The sequence below is a fragment of the Protopterus annectens genome, chromosome 7.part0 (genome assembly GCF_019279795.1).
Source record: "Protopterus annectens isolate FY-2018-M chromosome 7.part0, PAN1.0, whole genome shotgun sequence".
NCBI lineage: Eukaryota > Metazoa > Chordata > Ceratodontiformes > Protopteridae > Protopterus > Protopterus annectens.
Genome location: NC_056739.1, coordinates 589,264,847 through 589,292,653, shown reverse-complemented (window position 1 = coordinate 589,292,653; position 27,807 = coordinate 589,264,847). Strand labels below are relative to the sequence as shown.

Here is a 27,807-nt window from a genome sequence, read left to right as displayed (position 1 = left end):
ATTACTGAAGTGAAAAGACAACCTGGATAAACCTAAGGCATTCTGGAGATACATTATTAAAAATCCAGCCAGGAGGAGGCAGTCTGAATTTATTTTAGAACTGAACTTGCACCATTGAACTGCTGTTTTGGCTTTTGTTTTAATAAAATCAATTATTTTATTGATAAAGTTTCCCTGTTACCTTGTTTCACACATACACACACACACACACACACACACACACACACACACACACACACACACACACACGCACACCTTTCTGGGATTATGAATGCAGCATGAGAAAGTAGGATGTTTTATTTAACATATTTAAACGTATGTTTTATATTGTGTGGGCCCACACTTATAATGTGGACAGGGAGGATCAGATGTGATGCCAATAAAGTGGCATGCAAGATGGATTAGGCAGAGTAGATTTTTACAATGGAAATTGGTTCATAGGATGTGGATGTCATCTTAGTGCTGGTGACGATGCCAGTGTTTGTACAAGAGGTTGAACAGTACTGGCATAATTTACTTGTCCTTAACTCTACATACAGCACTGGTTCCAGAGACAAACTTTTCAGGTTGGGTGTTCTATTCCTACTTTGGAGATAACCCTCAGGAAAGACCCCCCCCCGGGTGCATATGGAAATACACAAACATAAAAAACACCTAGCTGCATGTTGTACCATTTTGTCAAACTAAACTGGACAATCTCACAATCTATCAGGATAAGCTGGACATTGTCAGGTCTGGTCTGCTCAACTTGCTAGCATGGGGTAAAATCAGATTTGATTTAACATCTGATAAATGGGTAACAGATTGTTCTAGGCATGATAGTTCAAGGAGAAAAAAAAATCAGTAAACCATGTGCATAGCAAAATCGATGCCCAAGACTGATTGAATTGATGTATTACTTTAGACACACAAATATATAATAAGATACATAGAAACAAAGGTCTTGACTGACAACATGGGAAGATATATTGATTGATAAATTGTAACTGTAGGAACACAACTCTTCAACATCCATACCTTTCAACTGTCCAGAGTTTTGCAGAATATCCCTGATTTTGCTTCATATTTTAGTTGCGGCTCTAGATGATGGTCACTGTTGACCCCACCAACCCCATGTGCAAAAAAAAAAAAAAAGAGATCATGGATGCGTAGTTGCATTCCTTTTAAAAAAATTCTAGTGAATCTCTAATAATTTCAGTCAATAATGCCACACATTAGAGATTCATACCTCTTGCTGTGCTGAAAATTCATGTTAATACAAAAGCTGCTGCTATATTAACTTGTTAAGTGAAACAGACTACTATTTAAAAACTCTCCTTTATTTTGGAAATTTGTCCCCAATTATGTTTGGCTTTGTCCAGAATTCTAGAGCAAGGAAGTTGAGAGAAATGTCAAGACCGATTCATCCAGCCTACAATTCTTAGAGTGCTTTTGTATTTTTCAGCTCTACGGTGAGGTTGAAATTGCATACGTTATTTTTTCATCATTTTAGGATGTTGTTTTTTCTCCACAGCTGTACAGCTATGGAACTTGGACATAGACTTAAACATGCTAAGGTTGCAAGGTAGTAAGCCCCCTTAAAAATCATTCCTAAATTGGCTACATTGTTTTTACTCATTTAGTTTGCCATTGTGGGTTATGCTTCAGGTACTCCTACTGCAACCAGATAGCACAATCTAGCTAATGTGCAAGGTTCTCTACCTATTTTATAAACTGCAGTTTTTTTTTCCCTCAGTAGTGATTTTTCCCCTCTACACACATACTTGCCTTATATGTGTTTTGAAGCATTCCTGAATTCAACCACCATTTTTTTTAATCCTGTTAACTTTTCAAAAAGGATATTTCAGTCATCTGTCACCCTTTCTGCTTCATTAATGCTGCTTCCTATCATCTATGAGTTAGCCAAATTTTATTATCCATCCTTTGCTCTCTTTTCTAGCGTCACTTATTGACAAATTGTCGCACAGGCATATACTATGATAATGTACCTAAATGTGTATATCATGTCCATCACAGCTTTCTTTAATCAAGAAAACATTATAAAGCCAAAACCAGCACAAAACCAGATGAGAATAAATTAATAACTAAACCATATTTTATTTCACAAAGAAAATGCAATACATTTTATAATTATAATAACATCTAAATTCCTTGCATGCAGATAAGGAAGTACATTTAACTTGCAGAGATTTTATTGATTGTACTTCTTTCTTCAAAACCAGGTTCAAGAACAGCATAGTAAACAAAGAAGGCATGAACATAGAAGAAATATAACTCATCCTATTCAGTGCATGTTTTCTTTATTGTTTTATAAGGAATGAATATCTGCAAGACCTTAGCTAGTTCTCATTAAGAATGTGCATCTTTTTTGTAGCTTGGCATATGATTCTCAGCCAAGATGTAGCTAGATTTTCAAGTGTGACGTATAACACTAACTATATTGGAGCTGCAAAGATGCTTAGTCATTCCTTTTGACGCATATGGAAACCAGGAAAGGGGGACAATTATGCAACTGCAAAGTCTGACAGCAACAGACAGAACAGAAAGTCAGCAAGAGAAAACTCTTCATCTGGTTTGTTAATATATTAGCAGACAAAAAAAAAAAATCCAGCCAGCCGAAAGTCCCAACGAACACAGTTTTAGTTTAAAAAACACAACAGCCACCTCAGTTAAGTGCTTTCATCATGTGATATTACTTCTTCAGAACAGTGGTGATATGTAACATAGAGTGGGTTAAAAAGCTGAATGAAACAGCTGATTTAGAAACACACCTACCAAACTAACCAATCAGAGGTCATTCCAAAAAAACTAAAGGAGCAGCCTAAAAACACGTCTGATGGCAGAAAAGAACTGGTCATTTTAGTAAAACAGAGTTACAAAAATATATATAATTAATGTGCAAAATTAAAATTAAGATGTGACAAGTGCATGGAACTTGAACAAGTGCAAGCAACTGCTTTTTCCTGGGATTGGCAAAACAGGCTGCTGCATCGTGAAATGTTCTGGCAAATCAAACTTGATGCAGCTAATTTCCCAAGTTTGAATGATAGTATTTCCATTGTCAGTGAAATGAAGAAGAGAGCAGCTTGTTTCTGAACCTATTGCCACATCTTAATTTTAATTTTGCACATTAATTATATATATTTTTGTAATGCGCTTTTAGTACAATGAGCAGTTCTTTTCTGCCATTAGATATATGTTTTTAGGCTGTTCCTTTAATTTTTCCACCTGATACAGTAAGCTGTGATTGGTAAGTTTGGTGCATGTGTTTCTAAATCAGCTGTTTTCTTTAGCTTTTTAATTCACGCTGTGTTACGTTTCACCACGTTTCTGAAGAAGCCATATCACATGACAAAAGCACTTAACTAAGGTGTTTTTTTGTGTGTTTTTTAGAATAAAACTGTTTGTTGGGACTTTCATTTGGCTGGGTTCTTTTTTATTTTATTGGGAGAGTGTTGTTTCCAGTCCCGGAATATGCTTGGCTTTTGTTTGGTATATTAACAGACAAATTTAGAGCTAACTTTACATGACCTACCCAAATATTTGACCCCACTATTCCTGGAAACTTAGCTTTTGTGGAAATCACCTTTGAAGCAAGTTTTAAAATCTCTGTCAAGGGATTAAGATACTTCTTTCAGACCAGATGACATCAGTCTGCATTATAATCAGTTCCAAGTTTTCACTAATCGAGTTCTACTTAAACTTTTCAACATCAGTCTAGCTACAGAGTTTGTATCTGATGTCATCAGCCTTATATTCAAATCCATGGAGCATATCAAAACAGAATGTATTTATGCAGACAGAGAAAACTTTACTGATGTAAACCACAGTTTGGTTTTATAAAAGGTGGGTTCTCTTCCCTGAACCTAGTAAATTTCTTTGAAAGGTTACAAAGGGGGTCATTCCATGCATGTTTATCTTGATCTGGCCATGGTGGTATTATTGATGAAATAGATATATTTTATAGCAAACTGGCTATCCAACAGTTCCCAAACTGTGAAAGTGATAGTACCATCTCTAAACTTAAAATTGTAATTAGGGGTTTGTTGCAGGGATCAATGCTGGGTCCAAGGAGTTTGGGATACATTTTTCAGACATCCAAGTCAATATCTCAGATGTATATTTGATCAGGTTTGCTGACAACTACAAGCTGGGCACGGTTATCTTTTCATCCTGTTACAAAACAAAAAATGCTACTTAGAAATAAAATCTGGACCTTATGGCGTACTACCAAAAACCATGAAGATCACATCAAGTTCAGACATTTAAGAAATGACACAAAAAATCAATACTGTTAGATAAAAGAAAGTACTACATACAACTCCAAAATACCCAGCAAAGTAAACCCCAAAAATTTTGGGCAGGTATAAATACTCTCTTACACCCAGGTCGTACTGTCACCCCCCCACCTGTAGGTGCAGACCAGGACAATCCAAAGGAAGTAGCAAGAACCTTTAACACCTTCTTCACTGAAACCATTCAGTCTCTTGCCAACCAACTATCTCCCAATAGCTCACTTCTAACATCCCATAATACTACCTTACCTCCCCCATTTCATCTCAAACCCATCTCTACATCCCTCATCCGTACCCTCCTGCGAAAACTCAAACCTACCACCATTGCTGCCGATCTCCTTCCTGCTGAATATCTACAGAAAGCAGCAGATGCGATAGCTACCCAGTTTCCATTCTGATTAACAGAACAATCTCTGAAGGTGCAATTCCTATCACATGGAAGATTGCACATATTATCCCCCTTCATAAGGGTGGAAACTCTAGGGATCTATCCAATTACAGACCTATTGCCATACTTTCACCTTTGGCCAAAATCATGGAGAAATGCATTCATATGCAACTGTTAAAACACCTTATAGACAACAGCTTGCTAGCTAGCTGCCAACACGGTTTCAGGCCATTTCACAGTACTACTACTGCCCTTTTATCCTTCTCCAACTGTATAAATAAAAACCGCAATAACAACACTCTATCCTCAGCCCTCTTTATTGATCTCTCCAAAGCCTTCGACATGGTTAACCACAAACTTCTCATTAACACACTGAAAAACCTGTCCCTTGATACTCTTTCTATACAATGGTTTGAATCCTACTTAAGCAATAGGCAACAAGCAGTCATGTGGGGGAACAACCTACCTCCCCATCTCCCCATCTCACTAGGTGTCCCCCAGGGTTCTATACTTGGACCACTTCTATTCTCTGTCTTCATCAATGACCTGTACACTGTTATTCCTCAGGCCTCCTTAATACAATATGCTGATGACTCCACATTAATCTGCACAGCCCCAAATCCAGCAGACCTGCAATCTCTTACCCAAAAAGTGTTTAACACAGTTGAGGATTGGCCACAACATCAATGTCTTATCCTAAATCCTAAAAAAACCAAACTTCTACTTTTTACTCCCACCCATAGACACACACCTCTAAACTTTACTGTCACTTCTAACAATGGAACTATCATATCCCCTGACTCTAACACAAAACTCCTAGGGGTACTAATTGACAATAACCTTAACTTTGAAGCCCACATAAACAATACCATAAAAACAGTTAACAAAAAACTAGGCTCACTATATAGAATCAAATCCTTTCTTACCCCACTAGCAAGATCTACTATTGCCCAGACCCACTTAATCTCTACCTCCTCTATGCCTCCCTATATATACTAACCTCTCAAAACCAATATGAACAAACTAGTAGTCTCCTACAACAATATTGCAAGATTTGCAACTGGCTCTACATTTAGGACCCACCACTGTATTAATTATAAAAATCTTGGTTGGCTAGAGTTACCTAACCTACTTCTACTTAATCAATTAATATTTGCCTGTAAAATCCTGTATCAGCCTAGTAACACACCAATTCTTACCAACCTTATCATCCCCTACAGTAACCTTAATACCCTGCACTCAGCTACTAAAATGCTAGTACTAACACACAAAGCCAACAACAAGGCAGGGGAATCTCTATTCTCTAACACCGTTGGTAAATCCTGGAACTCTCTTCCCAGTGAACTAACCTCACTACCATCACTTACACAATTCAAAATCAGGCTTAAATCCTACCTTAAAACACATTGGCTATGCACCTGTCTTAACCCAGACTAACATCTCTTGTCTTCTCACTAAATTTCTAAATCTTAATGTCTGCATAATCTACCTGCATACTGGAATCCAGAAGCTTAACTTGTCTTTCAACTAATTTGGACTCTCTCTTATATCTTAATATCTCTCTTTGTCACTCTAGTATCTTATGTTAACACACCTCTTTCTAGTGTGTTCCTGTACTTTTCATTTTTACTTATTTTTTACCCAACTACTTATTTCAATATGTTCTTTTTTGCATAAAATAGCTTAATTGTATATAGTACTTCTATTTGTTAAACTTTGAATTTATTTACTGTTTTTATTTGATTAATGTCAAACATTGTTTTGTACTCTCGAGGAGCTTTTCTCCCCGGGCCTCTGCTGAAAATGGATATGTATCCAGCTGGACTAGCCCGGTCAACAAATGTAAAATAAATAAAATAAATAAATAAACTGTTCTGTCAGATAGGGTCATAACAGACCTGGATTCTTGTATGGACAAGCCTCTGTCATTTGATTATCATGTTTCCACTATAGTAAGGAAATCTTCTGTTTGGCCTAGTTAATTTCTAAGGTGATATGTTTAAGTTCCAAAGTGGTCATCTTAACACTATATTCTATCCTTATCAACCTATGTCAAACACAATGACTCCTTTGGTATGTATGCGGCAACTCCTATGAGCTATCAAACTACTGCCCCATTGCTATCCTACCCCCCCTTTCCAAGCTACTTGAGAAATGTATTCACACCCGAGTGATGCACTTCTTAACCTCACATAATCTTCTCTCCTTCACAAAGCATGGCTTCCGCCCAAACCATAGTACAACTACTGCTCTTCTCTCTTTTACTACCCAGATTAACCAACTTAGAAACAGCAACAACTTCGTATCAGCCATATTCTTAGATCTCTCTAAGGCATTTGACATGTCTCGCATAACCTACTTTTAGACACTCTATCCTCCATGTCCTTTGCCCCCTCCACTACTGCCTGGTTCAAAAACTATCTCTCTGATAGGAAACAATGAGTTAAATGGTAAGATGTGCTATCACCTCTGCTACCAACTACCATAGGTGTTCTACAAGGCTCAATACTGGGGCCTCTACTATTCACCATTTTTACCAACAAACTACATACCTCCACCCTGCATGCATCGCTTATACAGTATGCAGATGACACCAACCTAATCTGCTCAGCCCCATCCCTAACCACTCTTCAAAAACTTACCCAAGAATCCTTTAGCTCCATGGAAAAATGGATCACTAACATCCAACTGATTCTAAACCCCAACAAGACCAAATTACTTCTATTCACCCAAATCCAGAACCACACCTCCTTCCTTCACTATCATCTCCAAAAATGGCTCCACAAACTCTCCCTTCCCCCATACTAAGCACCTTGGTGTTGAAATAGATAAAGATATTCACTTTAATGTCCATATCTCTCAAACCATTAAAAAGGTACATAAAAAATTAGGAACTTTATACAAACACAAAAGTTTCCTATCAGACCAAGCACGAGTCACCCTAGCCCAAACCCACCTTTTGTCTACCCTAATGTATGCATCACCAATCCTAACCCACATCAGGAAAACAAACCTAGACAAACTAGAATCATGCTATAATAAGATTGCAAAATTCGCCAATAACTCTACTTTTAGAAGCCATCACTGCCTTGCCCTAAAGGAACTACAGTGGTTAGAACTCCCTCAGTTAATTAGTTACCACCAACTAGTGCTCACCTTCAACATCCTAAAGAATCCCCACAAGACTCCAGCCCTATATCAACTACTAAACCAATATTCAGCAAACCATCCTCTACGCTCATCCAACAAAACCCTTCTCTGTATATTCAAAGCCAACAATACTGCAGGGAAAGCTCTTTTCTCTCATACCATCGCTAGAAAGTGGAATAACCTCCCCAGAATATCTCTTCAGCACCATCTATCTCACTTTTCAAAAAGTCACTTAAGTCACACCTCTTGCACTCCTGCCTCTGTCCTTGCATGACATAAATGAACTCAAAAGATAGCACAACTAAAATCAAATAAACCAGTGGAAAACGGTCTCCTCTAATGCAATGGATGTGTTAATTGTATATAAGTGATGGAGGGGCATTTGCCCTTGTTTCGTTGTCTGAAGAAGGTGGGGAATTTCCTTACCGAAAGCACTTATATATATTAATAAACTGTCTGTGCTTATATAAATAAACTGTCCGTGCTCAGCCTTGCATGACATAAATGCTATCCTGCTCTCCCCCAATTCTTCCTACCGTCCTCTCTTCTCTGCTTACTGTCTCTATATTACAGTACTAAAAACTCCTCAAATACTGCCTTACAGGGCCTACTATCTGTAAATTAAGCTTACTTGGAACAAATCATTGTAAATTTATTATGTCTTGTGTAATGTCTGTTTTGATTGTATTGTTTAATGTGGATTTTTTTCTCCCAAATATTGCCATCCAGGGCCTACTATGTGTAAATGAAGCTTGCTCAGAACAAGCCATTCTTGTATGACATATCTTTCGATTGTATAACTACCACTGCACATATTGTCTGATGTGGAGTTCTCTCCCTGGGCCTCCACTTTAAATGGACCTTGTTCCAGTCGGACTTTCCAGGTAAACAAATGTAAAATAAAAATAAAAATAAAAAATAAATAAGTCCAAGCAAATTGCTCAGATGGAAAGGCCCTAATTATTTTTTAGTTAAATCCTTTAAATATCCTGACTACCTCAGTTGTCATTGTACTCAGTAGCCTGTCTGCTGATGAGGTGAACTGTGTCTTGCTTTTCGTGCCATGAAAGATCCAATCCTGTTGATTTCCTATATTTTTCATAAAATAGTTGACTTTACCAATACTATTATTAAGAATCTAAATTTATGTCAATCAATAAAAAAAAGACTCACTGGAAGGATCCGTGCCTAACCCAATGTATTCTTAGCCTATTACCACTACAGGTCAAGCAAAAATACTTCTTTCTACCTTTAAGGCTAGGTATGATAATTCAATGGGTATGCACAAATTCCTATAAGAATTATCATGAATGCTCCTGCTCAATGCACGGTTAAGTGATTGCAAAGGATGGATGTCTACATTTAAAGGTGTATATGGTTAGGCATTGTATGGTTTTTATGACTGTTTGTCTAGCATCTTTCCTGTGTTCTTTCTAGTTTATGTGTTAACATAAACCCACTTCCTTTCCAAATGCCCCCCTGTTTTTATAAAGCCAATGCTCAGAATGTTTGCAAAATTTCCTATTTTGTCAAGAAGTGGCTTCAGAAGATGAGACTTAAGAAATGGTACTGATGCAGGTGTTGGAGTTGTAAAAAATTTCTATTGGTTTAAAAATATGTAAATTTGTAGAGAAATCTGAAACTTGCAGTCAGGTGATTCTCAAGAAACAAAAAGATGGCCTAACAGGAGATGCAAAAGCTGCATTTTAAAGCACTGACAGCTTGAAAAGGGGGCAGAGGAGGAAAGCATGAGAGACATAGAAAACAGCTATCTCTGTAGAGGGTAGGCATGGATTAGGAGAGCACAGAGGATAATAAAAAAGAAGAGTGACATATTTAGAGGAGAAAGTATAGAATAAAAGGGCATATAATGATCAAGGGGAAAAGACTGAACAGCACAGCTCATGGAAGCAAAAGAGCCTCAACGTTGTTGACAATTTGATAAATAAGTCTTTTAAATACTATATATAAGCCAGCAGCTTTTCCAGTGCATAAAGAGGATCTAGGGCTAGCAGTCCATTGGGTATTTGTCAGCATGAAGTGACACTAAACACTATGCCTGTATATATAAATGAAGTGGTGGGGGTGTTAGGAAAGAGTGCGCTAGATATAGAAGAAGCTTGATTAAGTCACAGTGGATTACAACTATGTTACACCGAGCAAAGTAGGATTAAGTAAAACTGCATCAAGAGTGAGTGTGCCTGAGGAAAGATCCCTTCTTCATATGAGAGCTCTAGGGAAAGCAGGAAAGACAGTTGCATTACAGCTTGAATTTCAGGAAGATGCCAGAAACAACTGCATAACAGCCTAATGACAGATGTGCCGAGAGTGTGTCAGCTTCAGAGTGAGTAGACTGTTTAGTACCAAAGGTACCATAGTATTGACATGGGCTTACAGGACGTAGGAATAGTGGGTCTGCAAGAAGAGAGAAAGTCAGGAGGGGAAGGCAAAGAACAGCAGCTCCATTAGGCTCAGGTTAAGCTAGAAAAATGTAAGAGCAGTTAAGTTAGCAAAAGTGAAGAAAATGACTTGGAATAGAAATGCGATTTTTCAGATATACTACATGAAGGAAGAAATGCAATACAGTAGAAATATCACAGCTAATTGTATAGAAAAGGAGATAAAGGAGGTCAGGGAGCAGGCTGATAAAATGAATACGTGTTTTTGTCTTAGTCATAGGGGAAAATTAGTAGGCTGCCTTGGTATTTAGGGAGGGGCACAAACACCTGGGAGAAACTAAGAGATGTATAATATATGAAACAAGGACCAAAAAATGCGGGGCAACGCAAGGGAAGACAAGGCAGAAGCATTGGACAAGTTACCAACGCAGTAACCTGTATATGAACCTATTAACTTAGGATGTCAGTACAGTGGGGAACTGCCAATGGATTGTATTCTAATGCAGTACCCAAGCACAGTGTGAGCACAGTCATCACTGGGAGTTAAAGACCAGTTAATGAGGCCAAGGTCGTGGAAAAGATTCTTATGGTACGGCAGCTGGGATTCATGTGGGTTGCAAACTGGGATAAATTGACATTATAGTTGTAAGATACTGTGAGACAAATCAAATTGAGTTTTATGAGTGCATCATAACACATCTGGATACATGGATGTTAGCTAATGTCATTCCCTTTTACTTTAGTAATAGGTTCAGCATTGCCCTTTCTCCATGTCAAACTTATAGACAATTTGTAGGGGGCAGGAATGAGGAGCAGCTTCATTAAATGGGTGAAATGATGGCTCATGGACATGCCCCAAAGGGTATTAGAAATGGTATCTTATTTCTGGAAGAAACTGTGACCACTAGGTGTCACAGTATCACAGCCCTTCCTCATCAGAACACTCATAGCAGAATATGAAGAGCCAAGGAGAACAGGATTATCCAAGATGCCTCATTTCAGTAATAATAAACAAAGGGAATGACATAATTTAGGGAATGGAACATGGCAGCAAAAGGGCCTAGGAGTTGTGTTTACAGGCACTGTGGACTACCAGGTACAGAAACAGTGGACAGTAGCAAACCCATTCTGGGCTATATATTACTCTGAGCCCACAAGGTGAGACACTATTGCCCTAAATGCCCTAAATGGAATATTGCTAGCAGTTCTGTGGGCTACAGAGTGGCAAGATAATTGTGGTACTGCAAGAGTGCACTGAGAACGATGGCAATAAATATAAGCCAGTTAGATGTTTTGCATAAGAACAGATAATAGAAGAATAAAATCTATAGCTTAGAAACAGGTAAGGATACACAATACATGCTTTTCATACATAACATTTTTGTGATAGGTGTGTGAGCAGAGCTGAAGAAGATCAGAAGAAATAGGGGATATCATCTATAGACTGAGGGAGACAACCTTAGTCTGTGTCTAAGAAACACTTTTTCAGTGAGAGGGTGGGGAAAATGTAGAATTATCTGCCTCATTTGGTGGTCAGCAATGTTATTATGGATAAGAAAGCCTTGCTGAAAGAGAAATGGGAGCTGGATGCAGGGGGTGGGAGGGTGGGGATGGGGAAGTTGCATACGGTTATCTCTATTACTAAGGTGGTCAAGTTGTTACTTGCTGATGACAAATGCATATTTGTACCTTAGCTCTTACAGTCTTTCCTTAAAAGGCTTCTTCTACAAATCATTTACCATTATCAATGCTTTCTCTCTAAAATGGTCCTGTTTTTCTTCTGCCTTTATAAATACTGGATATCTCAAACATCATAAATGGCATATAATACAGTCTTACAAAGTGGTTATTGGATTTTTTTTTATTTTTTACTGGTGATGCATCATGACTTCAGTGACACTTCATTGCTGCTTTGTTATAGTGCATATTTACATTTGAATCATTTAATGTGACAACCTTTAGTGCTTATTTATGTTTGAATTATCTAACATGACAAACACTGAATCCTGTTTCTCTTCATAACCTGTGCTAGCTGTCTACACCCTTCATTAGCTTATTATTATTTTTATTTTAAAGCAAAGTCAAATACATGTTGGAACATCACAGCTGTAACAATATGCTACCTTGTTTTGCTCTTAGTATGTGCAGTTGTATTTATAATTTAAATGTATAATTTTAATTAATTTTATACTTTAAAAAGTAACCAGTAATAACTATAATACTGGAGGCAAGGAAGTTTGCATTTCACTTGACTGTTTGCAGTGAAGCTATCATGTCATCTAAAACCTGCTTTGTCATAATGCTAGCAATGACTAATTTACAGTTACTCAACTGACAGATGGGCAGACTGGTGGATGGATGGATGGATCTCTGCAGAGAGTCAGTACCTAATGGTAGCAATCAAGTAGCAGAAGAGCAAATGTGCCTCCCAATTTCAGTCTCACAGAATCACATTGTGTTTAGAACATTTTTAAATATTTCAGTTAGGTATTCATAACGTACATAGTCTGTCATAATTTGTTGTTGTACCTTCCCAATACTCACTGCCACCACCGCAGACTATCAACTACTTTGCACCTGAATCCACACATCTAATCGAACTACAGCCGCTGCAGGCCTATTTGTGCTTTGGAGATTCTCCTCTGGAAACCAACTCCTCTTCTTTTCATCTTGACTATTAAGGGCTGTTAAAATTATTTAGGATAAACCAACCATAAATCCTGCCTTGTGTATGTGTGATGTAAACACATACTGGTCCTCCACCATTCAGGAATAATATAATCAAGAATTATACCCACTTATCGGACAATGTACCTCTCACTCATTTGTAATATATAGTTTTGTAAATGTAGTATCTTTGTGAAATGATTTCCGATTAGTCAAGCAATTTCTCATTTTCAAATTATTGCATGTTAGATAGTTTTGCTTTAAGTCATCAAGTATTTTCTTCTTCCTGGAAATCCTCTTTCTTTGTTGGTTGCAGCTATCATATTCAAGAATACAATTTTTTTGCTCCGAGTATTTGGAGTGCCCACCTTTAATTTTACTAATAATACTGGTCACTCTAGAGGCCACATTTATGTTAAATTTTTGCTACCTCCCTGGTTATATATGATAGTAAGTTCATCATATGATTGAATTTAATACCAGTCTACCCATCTTATAGTTCAGTGGCTAACGTGAAAGAGTTGTCATTCCAACCTCAGCTGTTAATAAGTTGCCCACACACACTGTCCTAATACCAAGCAACGTCCAGATGTTAAAGCTCCCTTTAGTTGTTTAAAGACTCAAATCAAATGCATAATTTTGTAAACAAAGGAGTCATTTTTAGTATCATGGAGTTACTGCAGAATGCTGCCAGTACCATTCATTTTCAATATGGTTTTGATGCATTTAAGAATAAAGAAATACATAGAATGCTTACATTTCTAATGATAACACTGAAAATCCAATCATAAAATTAATTGACCTCAAAATTATTGCCAAATTTTAAGAGAGCACCTTGACTGAGCAACCGTTCCATAGCTTTCCCTGGGTAGTTTTTGGCACATTTAAGAATAAAGCATATGTAGAATGCTCATATTTCCTATGATAATATTAAAAGTCCAATCATAAAATGAACTGACTCCCAAAATTATTGCCAAATTTTAAGAAAGCACCTTGACCAAGCAACCATAATATAGCTTTCTAGGGGCAGTTGCAGCTTAGATACTGATTTAACTATGTGACATACAGTGTTCTGTTGTAATGGTATCATACATGTTGCCATGTAGTACAACCCTGTAGTCTCAAAACAAGGAAACTCTGCGTGTTAATGTGTGTGTGTGTGTGTGTGTGTGTGTGTGTGTGTGTGTGTGTGTGTGTGTGTGTGTGTGTGTGTGTGTGTGTGTGTGTGTGTGTGTGTGTGTGTGTGTGTGTGTGTGTGTGTGTGTGTGTGTGTGTGTGTGTGTGTGTGTGTGTGTGTGTGTGTCTGTGTGTGTGTGTGTGTGTGTGTGTGTGTGTGTGTGTTTGTGTGTGTGTGTGTGTGTGTGTGTGTGTGTGTGTGTGTGTGTGTGTGTGTGTGTGTGTGTGAGCGTGTGGTGTGTGCATGTGCATGTGTGTATGTGTGTGTGTGTGTGTGTGTGTGTGTGTGTGTGTGTGTGTGTGTGTGTGTGTGTGTGTGTGTGTTAGATTAAACTGAAGTGACAGTGAACAGTGATGCACATTTAAAGCACTTTGTACTGCCTGGTTAAGGGGAGATCTGCTTTTATAATAATCCTGAGACTGCTGTATCCCAGAGAATTCTCCAAACTATAGCAATTTCAGACTTAATGAATATATATATCTATACATCCATATATCTATCTATATATCTATATTTCTCTCTCTCTCTCTATCTATATTTATATTTATATATATTATATATATAATATATATATTTATATTATTTCCCCTTAATTGTTCATAACTTTTTAAAGTTTGAGGATTGCACTTTCTATCCTTGAATTTATAATTGGAAATTCTACTTATTTGCCTATCAAGAGGTCAAGACTCAATAGTGAGATTCCTGAAAATAGGAAAATTTAAATGTGAGCAAGAGAAAGAAACAACTGTGAACATCACTGTTAAACATTTATACTGTTTTTTCATCATGGTTCTCAAATATAGCAGTTCTGAGGGCTCTTAACCTCAGAGAAAAGGGAATCCTCTAAGATACCACAGTTTCAGATTTTTTTATACAGTTTCCATGTAACTCCTTTTCCCACTTCCAAAAAACACTCCCTGTCTGAAACTCACACTGAGTTTTTTTCTGTCATGTCTGGGTACAGATTTTTAGCTACTTAAGCCACAAGAAAGGAATAAAAATTACTACTCGGTGACTATTCTGACAGTTCTGACTGGTCTGGTACAAATTCAGTAAAAAGGGAAGGCCAAAGCATAACAATGTACACAAAACCGGGTACAGCTACAAAGTAGGCTTGATGAGACAAGCTGAAATCTCTTTACCTACAGTGGCTAAATTACATTAAATATGTTTTTATGTGCAGTTCTTAATGCTTTTGAGTATCAAGATATGAAACTTCCCATAGAATATAAATTTTCTATGTCATGTGTATAGAGTGTTCAAAAAAACTGGTAATTTTATTCCTGTTCTCTGGTACATATGCTGTATGTTCAAGCAACATGATATTTTTATATAGCAGATACTAGAACTAGATGTTGAAAATTATGCATTATTTTCCCAAGATGTTCATATTCCTGACAGTATTATAAATGGTGATTCTGAAAATCATATACTGGGTGTTTGCTATAGCACATTCTTCTTCATGATGCCAACCAAAATGGTTTACATATGTTCCATTATACTGTGTTTTTATTATATCATATTTATGTTCGTGATTTCAGATAAAATGTAAATATATTTCACTACTGTGATTTGCTAGATATGCAGTTTGTTCAGTATATAATCATCTTTACTGTCAAAACACTTTGTTTAGCTTGCATTTTAATTTTGCATCAGAATGTGATTCTATGAATAGAGCAAAAATTAAAATAAAGCAAGTATCTCTGAAACACTTTTTGCTTCTTAAATGAAGAAGGAAGGTAAATGATGCATATATTATCTCTAACCTGCTAACTGGTAAGTATATAGACCTTCGACTGGTTTGGCAATAGCATATAGCCTTACCAAATATCCGCTTCCACACATTGCTGGCATGTTAGTTGCTAGGATTGAAAGTGAATGTCAGTGTCAGCAAAGAAATAGGTATCTTTGATACTAGAAGATCAGAAGGCTGTGGGTTCTATTCCCACCCCAGTTACATGGATTCAGTTTCAGTACTGAAGTTTCAGTGCAGCATAAGGGGGTGTTAAATCCTGTGTGTGTTGTCTTTTGGCTGACATATTAAAGTGAGGCCCCATCTGCCTGAATTGGTGGTAGCTCAGTTGGATGTAAAAGATCCCATGACACCTATTGAAAAGAGTAGAGGAAGCTCTATGATAATCTGGCTAAATTTCCACTGCTAGTGTAAATATCACCTTGAGTCTCCCTGAAAAGATGTCACTAGCCCAGTGGGGCTAACTTGGTCAAATAAGTAAGTGAAAATCAAGATATGTGAAGTCTAATTGGTGAAAATGTTTATAATCCTAGTGTTAGGGTTCATTAATTCAACAAAAGCAAACAGTATATGTATTTTGTAAAACTAAATCAGGGTAATTTGCTATTAAGTCAAACAAAAAATAAAATTTCTTTCAGGTATATTAGCTTTTGTATTTTAATGTAAATTTGTTAAACTGTAGATAGAAGCTATTTTTGTCAACCCATATCCAGTCATATGATCTCTTAAATATATTTTAAAAGCTTTAAAAAATTGCTTGAAAAACACTTATTTGTGTTACAATTTTGTTTAATAAGTCATTGCAATGGTCTGCTTTTCTGTAGTATTGAAACATGTTTACTCCCAGATGAAACATGCCCATTATTTGCCCTTATTAGTAGAAGCAGGCAGTACACTTTTTATCTGTTTGTAATACATTTGTAGTAATTTATTTAACAGTACAGTACTTACCCAGTTATGGGTTTCAGATGACAGTGTTTGGTAACTAGATGTCATAGCATTGTTGTAATCACTTGTGTAAATTGTATCACGCATTACAAAATTGACAGTCAGTGCATCTGCAATAATAATGAAATAAATTGCATAAAGATGGAGAAAGACATTAAAATATGCTTCTTTTCTTTCAGCAATATGCTATGTATATTTATATTATCCTCTTACTATATTAACCATATGTGCTATGTCTTAACCATTGAAGAAAAATATAAGGTAACCATTTGCATTTCTGAGACTCATTAGTATGAGCCCCAGAATAGCAAGAGTAAATGTGCACAATGCATACTTTCATATTTTTTTGCCCTTTTCTTGGAGTATTCCCTTTTGTCAGAGGTGTGCAATTTCAGACTTAGTGTACATAACTACCATGTTTTTTGGCCTTTGTCCCCAGCAAAGAATCACTTTAAAAAAGTGCAAAAATTATCAATATTGTCTGCTCTCCTGTAATTTCATATTCTTTCTCCATAATTCCAGTGCTTACAATTAGGGGTCTTGGAATTTCAATAGGGAGCCAAAGTACAACGATACTTGATCAAAATGAATAATATTCCTGCATTAACATCTAATCATTTAGTTGTTCTTGAAAATGAGCAACTTAAGACTTTAGAAGCACTGTTAATTTGACAGGACATTTCTGTCATCATCATCATCATCATCATCATCATCATCATCATCATCATTTCTAAACTTCTTGTTTTGTGAAGGACAAGGGATAGACCAGACAGCCTTAACCCTAGCAACAGTATCCATCTTATATAATGGGATCCCCAGGTGTTTCCTAATCTATCTGAAATATTATGAGTCCAGGATCTCCCCTCAGTGAACTGCTCCTGGTATGTCTCTCTTGGGAGGTGTCCAGTTGAATAACCTCACAAGACACTGAAAAGTTATCCATGGCACTATTTTCCATGTTGATGGATTGGATATCAGCATTTTGCATCCTTCCATTCACAGAATATTTTGCCTGTTTACAGACCTCCAGAGCCACTATATCATTTTTTGTACCCGTCTATCATTTATAAATATATCACTGCTATATTTGCTTCCATATTAGGCAGAAAGAATATACTTCAATGTACCTTTATTTTCCACCTTCCATTTCCTTTGGAATCTCTTAATATGGACTATATCTCATTGAGATTCACAATATCTTCAAAAGAATGATCACTTTTCAATATTAATATAATGTTTGGACTTCAGTGGATTTATCTGTTTCACATTGGGCTTAAGGAAGCCTTCAGGACAAAATTTCAGACCCCTACACAACTTTTGATATTGCTGATAATGTGTTATTTTTGAAATACTTCCTCAGAGTAAGTCTAAAACTACTACTTCATTTCTCATTTTTCAGTAAAATCATTTAAAATTGGGTGTTTCACTGAATACTTACCCTCGGGTGTCCTAAAGATTCCTCAATAGTAATGTGTTACTTTCTCATTTGTTGTTTTTTAATAGTAATGTGGCCAAGTCCTTCTGGCGGAATGGTATGCAGCTGTCACAGTGAACAAAATGCGATCTCACTGAAAGTCATTGCTTTAGTATGTTACGTACTTTGAAATAAAGTTTGGTTATAGCTAGGGTTAGTGTTGGGATTAGTTAGTGTTAGGATTTGAGCAGGGTTAGCATTTGGGCTACATACAGGTTGGGGTTAAGGCTAGTCATACTGTTAGGGTGTTGGTAGATATATGTAAAAGATGAGGGTTTGGGTTAACGGCAGGTTATAAATTAGTGCTAGGATTATCAGGTGCAATAATCAAAAAAACAAAAGACTGCTGTTGAATGGATTCCAAGAACCAAATATCCAGGTGTAGAATACAAAAGAAGCCAAAATGGAGATAGATAACAAAGGTATTCTTTTTCAGACAAATCATCCTTACTAAGGGCTTTTGTCCATGTAACACTGGACTTCTCCAGAGCATGGGTGCAACATAAACCAAACTTCTTTATATACACATAATGGGTCAACTGCATCATTAACAATCAGTTAGTTAGTAATAACTGTTAAAAATCAAAGAAAAAATACTTCACTATCAACCTCAAAATCTATATTGTGTTATTTATAAAATTATTAAGAATTAAGTGTTATAACAAATGTATATAAATAATTATATAAACTGTTCATTAAGAACATAAGCACATTAGTTTGTTAAGATCGAAAATTAGCAGCCTTCATTTTTAAAATCTTACTAACAGAAACCTGTTCATTTAACCCTAAATTATGGACTGCATCCAACCGTAGTTGCCACATTAATTCTTTTTGTTCTAACATACTTTCAAAACATCCTCCACTAGGTGAAATGTCAGTCCTGTCTATAACCCAAAATTTTAATTTTATTCCACTATTGGGTGGGCATATTGAGCAATGTTTATGTAGAGCACTGTTGATATCCTGTTTTCCAAGGATGTATAAGTGTTCGTAGATCCTCTTTCTTAAAAGCCATTCGGTCTTCCCAATGTAAAATCTTTACAGTCACATCATATTATTATACATAAAACTCACTTTGTTTAACAATTAGCCCAAACATATGACTTTAATTTAGTCCCTTTGTATGTTATTGGAAAAATATCACCTTCATGAATATATGCACAATTGTGGCACATCCCACATTACCACGTACCACAAGGTTTAGAAGTATGTATATTTTTGTTTTAAACACTAGGATTTTCAAAAATGTTTTTGCTGTTATAAATAAAATGGGGTAGTTTTCCTATACATTCTTCTAGCTTGTGCTCTACTTTAAAAATGTTCCAGTTACTTGTAATAATCTGCTTAACTTAATTGGAAAGTGAACTATATTCTAATACCATCACTCTTGAAAATGAATCATCCCTCTTGGACTCAGGTCTATTCTTATCAGGTCTTCCTAAAACAAATGTATAATGAAGTCTTACTTGCGTCTTCTGAGGGGAGATCAACTGCATCTTGTGAGGAGTGTCGCCTTCTAATGAATTTACAATAGATGTTGGGGTGATTGCTTTAAAACGAGAGGGGGTGGTTGCCCAAAGGGCTGTGTCCTACTATGCACTCACTGCTCACTCAGTGGGGTAAAACAAAATCACCTGGTGCCCTCCTCGTTGATGCCAACAGAGAGATTGGCTGCAGGCTGGTAGGCAGTGAAGGGGTGGAGTCATAGTGACCAGATTTGTAGCAGGTATGGTTGGGGGGAGGCAAAACATTTTAGTATTGTTCCATATCCTGCACTGTTGTAGGTTCTTTTCACTGTTGAACAACCCTGCCAAGCAATTCAGTTTTTCCACAATACACTTATTTAAGCTTTTTTGTTCTAAAACTCAATTAATTTATTATTATGATACATTTCATCATATTTACGTGCCCAGACCTATGCATTTTACATAATACACATGTAAGTGATGTATGTTAAAAAATCTAACTTTCTCAACCTAAATAGAAACCACTAAATAAGGGATACAAATAATAAAATAGCATGTCTCCTGACATAACCAATTTTAGAACAATTGTTATTCTATCCTCACTTTCAAAGAATATTGAAAATGCATACACAAGCCACTTGGTTATTTAATAAATAAATGGCTATTTACAACTCAATATGGTTTTCAAACAAACTATTGCACTGAACTTGCTTTATAATCTTTTGTAGACTATGTCAACAAATATAAAAATCAGACTCACTGTGTAGGCTCAAATAGGTTCATAGAAGGTCACTAGGCTAACTGCCTTGGAGCCCTTACAAGCCTAGCCATATTTATCCTGAGTTGCCCTAATTGTCAGTGGTTAGGTGAATGAAGTTCACAGAGGTAACGATATATTATAGTTAATACTGATTTTCTCTGACCAGGAGGGACATAGGCACCATCCCAGGACTGTATTTGTGGTTATCCATCCATTGATCTAAGTTGTGTTTGAAGAGGGTCAGTTAGGGGCTCTGTTTCACATGAACTGGAAGCTTGTTCCAGAGAAGTGGCAGTCTCTGGGAGATGTATCTACGTCTCCAGCATGACCTGTTCATGTCAGAGGCTAGGCTAGATTTGTCTGATGATTTTGATATATGTTCTCACCAGTTTTGTTCACAGATAAGTAGTCTAAATTTGACCAAAGAGCAACTTGCATGGTTTAAAAGTTACCAAAGCTGGAGAACACAGTTCCAAAAATAGCCACATGCCCTTTTCACTTACCAATGAATGACAGTGTCCCACAAGGATCCATTTTTTGTCCTTTGCTCGTTTAATATCATTATAAAATGCATGCACAGCATAGTAACAAAGGCTTCTCTGATACAATATGCTGATGATACCACCCTGTTTTTTAATGCCGCTTCATTAGATGCACTTATACTCTTATAGGTTCATAGGTTCATAGGAAGATACTAGGCTATCTGCCCTAGGGCATTTATAAGCCTAGCCAGAGTGTATTTGGCTTCCGCCTCCCTATTAGATTAGCCTATTGTGCCTCTGTAAAGTAGGTCACAGAAAGTACCATTTTAAGATTAGTTTACTGTACCTCTGTCTAGCAGGGACACAGAAGAGATCCCAGGGGTGAATTTGCGATTTCCCATCCACGTGTCCAGATTTTGCTTGAAGAGGGTCAGTGAGGGGCTATGTCTAACATGAATTGGGATTCTATTCCAGAGTGAGGGGAGCCTCTGGGAAATGAATCTGTGCCTCCAGCGTGTCCTATTTATTTTTGTGCTGAGGTTTAGGTCCCTGGAGCGTGTAGCTCTAAGGGACTTGGATTTTTTGAGGTGGAGCATGTCCATTAATTCTGGGTTTGACATGGCTTTGTACATCAGGCATAGATCTCCTCTGAGTAGGCGGTAAGCAACTGAGTAGAGCTGGAGTTTCTTTAGTCGAGCTGCATAGGACATCTGTTTGTAGCCCATGATCCTCTTGGTGAGGTACTTTTGGGGTCTCTCCAGTTGCTGCAGGTGTCGGATAAGGTACATCCCAAAAGGGGCATTGTATTCAATTATGGGCCTGATGAGTGATGAGTAGAGGGGCACAATGACCTCTCTTGATCTAGATGCGAACCCTTTCATGATAAGGTGGGCTATATAGAAGGTCTTTCTAACCACTTTGGCAACGTGATTATCAAAGGAGAGATTACTATCTACGTTGGTCCCCAAATCTCTAATTACTTCTTCTGTACTTAATGGATTACCACCTATGTGGTAATTTGTGGGCACCTTGTTTTTCCCAAAGGGGATGACTATGCACTTTTTAGCATTTAGCTTGAGACCGTGGCTCTGGCACCAAGCATCCATTTCTGTGAGACCCTTTTGGAGGATGCTTGTGTCAGCTGGAGATTCGATTATGGCCCCCGGTTTGCAGTCATCTGCGAACTTTGTCAGCCATAATCCCCCTGTGTTAGCCTGAACCTCAGAGAAGTATATACCGAACAAGAGAGGTCCCAGAACTGAGCTCTTTTTCTACTCTGTAAAGGCTGTTGGCCGAGGCGCTAAGAGAAGTGTAATATATTTTTGTATTAAATACATGAAAGTTGAGCTGTTTCTCACTGGTATTCTTTTTTGTGGTCGTTGCTACCACTTGTAACTGGTTTGGATTTGGACATGGCACCTGCGATTCTGACCATGTGGATTCTATCTCTGAGCCAGTTTGCAACCCATCTTGTGATATAGGGGTTGATATTTAAGCTGGTAAGCTTATTTATGATGCCCGAGTGGGGTATTGTGTTGAGGGTTTTTGCGAGGTCCAGGTAGGCTGTGTGGACTACCTTGCCCTCATCTATGGCTTTGGTAACTGTTTCAAAGAAATCAACTAGGTTTAAGAGGCAAGATCTGCCCTTAACAAAGCCAAATTGGGTAGGGTCCAGTGTCTGGAGGCTCCCAATTTCTTTTCTTATGAGTTCCATGATAATATGCTCCATAGCTTTACAGACCAGACTAGTCAGGCTTATGGGGCGATAGTTTCCGGGGTCCGTTGTGGCACCACCTTTGTGGAGAGGGACCACTGTAGTTGTACGCCATTCTTTGGGTACATATCCTGTAGTAAGGCTGAGTTTGAACAGTGACTTAATGTGAGGGTTCAGTTCTTCTTGGAGCTCGTGTAAGACAGCCTGGGACACCGTCCGGTCCCATAGATGCTGTGTTTTTTGCTTTGGAGAGGGCAGCTTTTACCTGTGCATCTGTGATGTCAGGGAGGTTACATTCAGTTGGGATAGGCATTTGCTCCTTTGGGGGGAAAGGGGGGGGGGTTGAGTTGAATCTGTCTGCCAGGATGTTGGCTATGTCTGTAGGTTCGGTATATTTTGTACCGTTATACAACAATTCAGAGCATATCTGGGAGTTTCCGCCCATGTTTCTGACATAACTAAAGAAGGCCTTGTGATTAACTTTAGTGTCTAGGGCAATTTTTCTTTCGAAGCTGGCCTTTGCTGATTTTATGAAGGATCGACGTTTCTTGCTAATACTGATCAGAGATGCCTTCCCTTCTTGATCATTAGTTGGTTAAATCTCAGCTCCTTTTAAATGTGAAAAGAAAAGCATTACTTTTTTACTCCTGATATCACCTCAGAACAAAGTTCAGACTTTTACATAAAATCTCTTTTTAACATTTTCATTGACAAATTGAGTCAAATTAAACTAATGGGAGTAATTATAGACCTCAGGTTTGATAAACATATGAATTATAAGTAAAACCAATTAAAAGTTAAGGATGCAATATAAATTTTCTGGCTTGTTAAACTTGATTTCTGTATTAGTAGCTGTATTTAGAGCACAACCAAAAGCTGTTTGCTGAATTTCCTGTTTGCACTTAATTTTAAATAGTTTTTTTCTTAAAACTTGCATATTTTCTGTCCTTGACCTAGCACTCTTGTGTGGGGTCATTTACTGCACTGTTATAACTTGATATTACTTGTGAACCTCTGCTATCTCTGTTAAAAACAAAAACAAAAAAAAAAATCTTGCTTTATTCCCACTTTTCTGAGAGGTAAAAAAGTTCAGTTACAGGCTTGCTGTTCCTGAACTGTTTGAAAGTTTCTGTGAGGCCATTTCTGCTTGGGCTGAAGGAGGGTCTCTGTGTTCATCAGTGGCAGTGACTAACATTGAGCAGCTTCCCTGCCCCCCGTAGAGGTGGTTACTGACTTGAAACTGTAGTTTTATTGGCCACTAGGGGTCATTTCCATAACTCCTTCATCTTCCTTTCTTAAAACCTAGTTGCCTCGTGGTTTGAGCGTCTTTTCAGGCTTGTTGGCTGTTGGTGAAGCACCCTCCAAGAGGAAAAACGCTGAGAGAAGAAGGGAGCCACTTTTGAGATTTTAAGTATTTTTTCTCTGTTTATTTGCTAAGTTTTTCTGCATAGCTGCCTAGCTTGAGCATTTTCTGGCTTGTTAAACTTGATTTCTGTATTAGTAGCTGTATTTAGAGCACAACCAAAAGCTGTTTGCTGAATTTCCTGTTTGCACTTAATTTTAAATCGTTTTTTCTTAAAACTTGCATATTTTCTGTCCTTGACCTAGCACTCTTGTGTGGGGTCATTTACTGCACTGTTATAACTTGATATTACTTGTGAACCTCTGCTATCTCTGTAAAAACAAAACAAAAAAAAAAAATCTTGCTTTTTCCCACTTTTCTGAGAGTTAAAAGTTCAGTTACAGGCTTGCTGTTCCTGAACTGTTTGAAAGTTTCTGTGAGGCCATTTTGCTTGGGCTGAAGGAGGGTCTCTGTGTTCATCAGCGGCAGTGTCTAATATTGAGCAGCTTCCTGCCCCCGTAGAGGTGGTTACTGACTTGAAACTGTAGTTTTATTGGCCACTAGGGGTCATTTCCATAACTCCTTCATCTTCCTCTCTTAAAACCTAGTTGCCTCGTGGTTTGAGCATCTTTTCAGGCTTGTTGGCTGTTGGTGAAGCACCCTCCAAGAGGAAAAAACGCTGAGAGAAGAAGGGAGCCACTTTTGAGATTTTAAGTATTTTTTCTCTGTTTATTTGCTAAGTTTTTCTGCATAGCTGCCTAGCTTGAGCATTTTCTGGCTTGTTAAACTTGATTTCTGTATTAGTAGCTGTATTTAGAGCACAACCAAAAGCTGTTTGCTGAATTTCCTGTTTGCACTTAATTTTAAATCGTTTTTTCTTAAAACTTGCATATTTTCTGTCCTTGACCTAGCACTCTTGTGTGGGGTCATTTACTGCACTGTTATAACTTGATATTACTTGTGAACCTCTGCTATCTCTGTAAAAACAAAACAAAAAAAAAATCTTGCTTTTTCCCACTTTTCTGAGAGTTAAAAAGTTCAGTTACAGGCTTGCTGTTCCTGAACTGTTTGAAAGTTTCTGTGGGGCCATTTTAGCTTGGGCTGAAGGAGGGTCTCTGTGTTCATCAGTGGCAGTGACTAACATTGAGCAGCTTCCCTGCCCCCCAGTGAGGTGGTTACTGACTTGAAACTGTAGTTTTATTGGCCACTAGGGGTCATTTCCATAACTCCTTCATCTTCCTCTCTTAAAACCTAGTTGCCTCGTGGTTTGAGCGTCTTTTCAGGCTTGTTGGCTGTTGGTGAAGCACCCTCCAAGAGGAAAAAACGCTGAGAGAAGAAGGGAGACACTTTTGAGATTTTAAGTATTTTTTCTCTGTTTATTTGCTAAGTTTTTCTGCATAGCTGCCTAGCTTGAGCATTTTCTGGCTTGTTAAACTTGATTTCTGTATTAGTAGCTGTATTTAGAGCACAACCAAAAGCTGTTTGCTGAATTTCCTGTTTGCACTTAATTTTAAATCGTTTTTTTCTTAAAACGTGCATATTTTCTGTCCTTGACCTAGCACTCTTGTGTGGGGTCATTTACTGCACTGTTATAACTTGATATTACTTGTGAACCTCTGCTATCTCTGTAAAAAAAAAACAAAAAAAAAAATCTTGCTTTTTTCCCACTTTTCTGAGAGTTAAAAAAGTTCAGTTACAGGCTTGCTGTTCCTGAACTGTTTGAAAGTTTCTGTGAGGCCATTTTGCTTGGGCTGAAGGAGGGTCTCTGTGTTCATCAGTGGCAGTGACTAACATTGAGCAGCTTCCCTGCCCCCCGTAGAGGTGGTTACTGACTTGAAACTGTAGTTTTATTGGCCACTAGGGGTCATTTCCATAACTCCTTCATTTGTCCTCAGAGGAGTGGTTTAAGGCAGTAACTTGTAGTTTATTGGCCATTTTGGGTCATTTCCTGTCTTTTCCAGCCCCCTGCTATAAAGCACGCTTTAGCGCGCATTAGCGCGATTTAGCCCGATTTAGCGCGGAGTTGCTACCGTTGCACACTAGGGCAGCAGCGGTTAAGCAGGTTTAAACTATTCAGGCTACCTAAAGTCCACTCTTCAAATTTTCCCTTAAAACTACCTTCCTCGAACTATACTACTGATCTAATCAGCGTATCCTATAATTAAAAAGATCATCTCTACTTGACTCCAAGTAGACTATTCTCTATCTGTTAAACGTAGCACTTGCTCCTACAGTACTTATTACCTTGATACGGCACTCTTGTCATAGATAGTACCCCAAAAAGGCAACCCCCCCATTTCTCGGTCACCCACGTCCTCCGGAATCTTTTTTTAAAGTTTTTTGTCTATCCTTCTAGCATGTCGAGGGATCAGTTGCTAGTGTCCTCTCCTGCTCAGCTGGTGAACCTGGGAATATTGAGGCAATGTTACAATTGCCTCATGTACACAGACAACCCTCTCCTCCTCCCACAAAACACAAATACATGCGAGAGATGCAACTATACGGCCAAACTGGAGGCTGAGCTCTCTCAACATAGGACTGGCAAGACCAGTCAGGAGGAGAAGGTTACCACACACACTATAGACCCAGTCTCACATAGTACCATTACAACCTCAAATCATACACATAAACACACAAAGACATACTCGGAGGCTCTGATCAAAAATCTACCAAAACAGCAGAGGCCACCAAAGCAGACACCCAAACAACCACCACCTCAGAACACAACACCTGCAACACATAGACCTCACAGTCAGAGTGTCAAACAGTCACAGTCCTTAAGGCCAAACACAATGCCAGACACACTAGTCATTGGTGACTCCATAGTCAGACACACTGGCGTCCCGCTCACCAGACTGAGTAAGGAGAAGGTCACAGTAAGCTGCCTGTCGGGCGCTAGAATCCGCCACATAACGCAAGCACTCAGGTCTCTCAACAGCAGGTACAAATATGACTCAGTCATTGTCCACGCTGGTGTAAACGACCTGAGACGCACCTCCTTGGACTACATGAAAAGAGACATTGAGGAGCTCTCTGATTATGTAGCCCAGGCAGGTATGACCCTGACCTTGAGCAGTATCCTACCTTCACCAAGAATGATGCCACAATACAGAGATAAGATGATCAGCTTTAACAATTGGCTTAAACACTGGTGTCATTCAAAGGGGATCCAGTGTCTGTCTGCCTGGGATGACATGCTGGACAAGCCACGCTGCTTCGCAAGGGACGGCTTGCACCTGTCACCCTGGGATTCGGATATTGGCAAAGGCTCTTGCCACCCCATAGTGCCTTTTTAGGCAAGGCTCAAATTCTAAACCTACCACCCTAGAACAAAAAAGGAAAAAAACTAAGGGTAATGCTGCTCAATGCCAGAAGTCTAAATCTCAAAATGCACGCACTCGAGGCCCTTCTCAGTATGAAGAACATCGATGTCTGTGCTGTGACAGAAACCTGGTTCAAGGCTCCTGAGAGCACCCCAGCGCTATCAGGTTTTACCTCATATCATGCGTTCCGGCCCCAAAATCCGGACAATACCAAGAAAGGAGGGGGGGGTATCCATATTCATCAAGGACACCCACACCTCAAGACTGGTGGCAACACACGATGCATCGGAGACCGTCCAGGTGCAATTAACCATAGGCAAGACTGCTCTGCAAATTGTAGCATGTTACAGGCCACCCTCACAAACTCAGGAACCTCACATGGCCTTCCTGAAAACACTAGAGGGATAAATGTATCACCAAACACCATCATACTAGGTGACTTCAATTACCCTAATATAGACTGGGAACA

General features: G+C 38.2%; 1 protein-coding gene across 2 annotated transcripts in view; it reads right to left on the bottom strand.

Annotated features, from left to right (window-relative positions):
• The window catches only part of LOC122806611 (mucin-3A-like), a 391,121-nt gene that overhangs the window by 103,168 nt on the left and 260,146 nt on the right, over nt 1–27,807 (bottom strand). For both annotated transcript variants that reach the window (XM_044077178.1, XM_044077177.1), the window contains exon 13: nt 16,781–16,887. In XM_044077178.1, the coding sequence (XP_043933113.1) occupies nt 16,781–16,887 (107 nt within the window). The remainder of the gene's footprint in view (nt 1–16,780; nt 16,888–27,807) is intronic.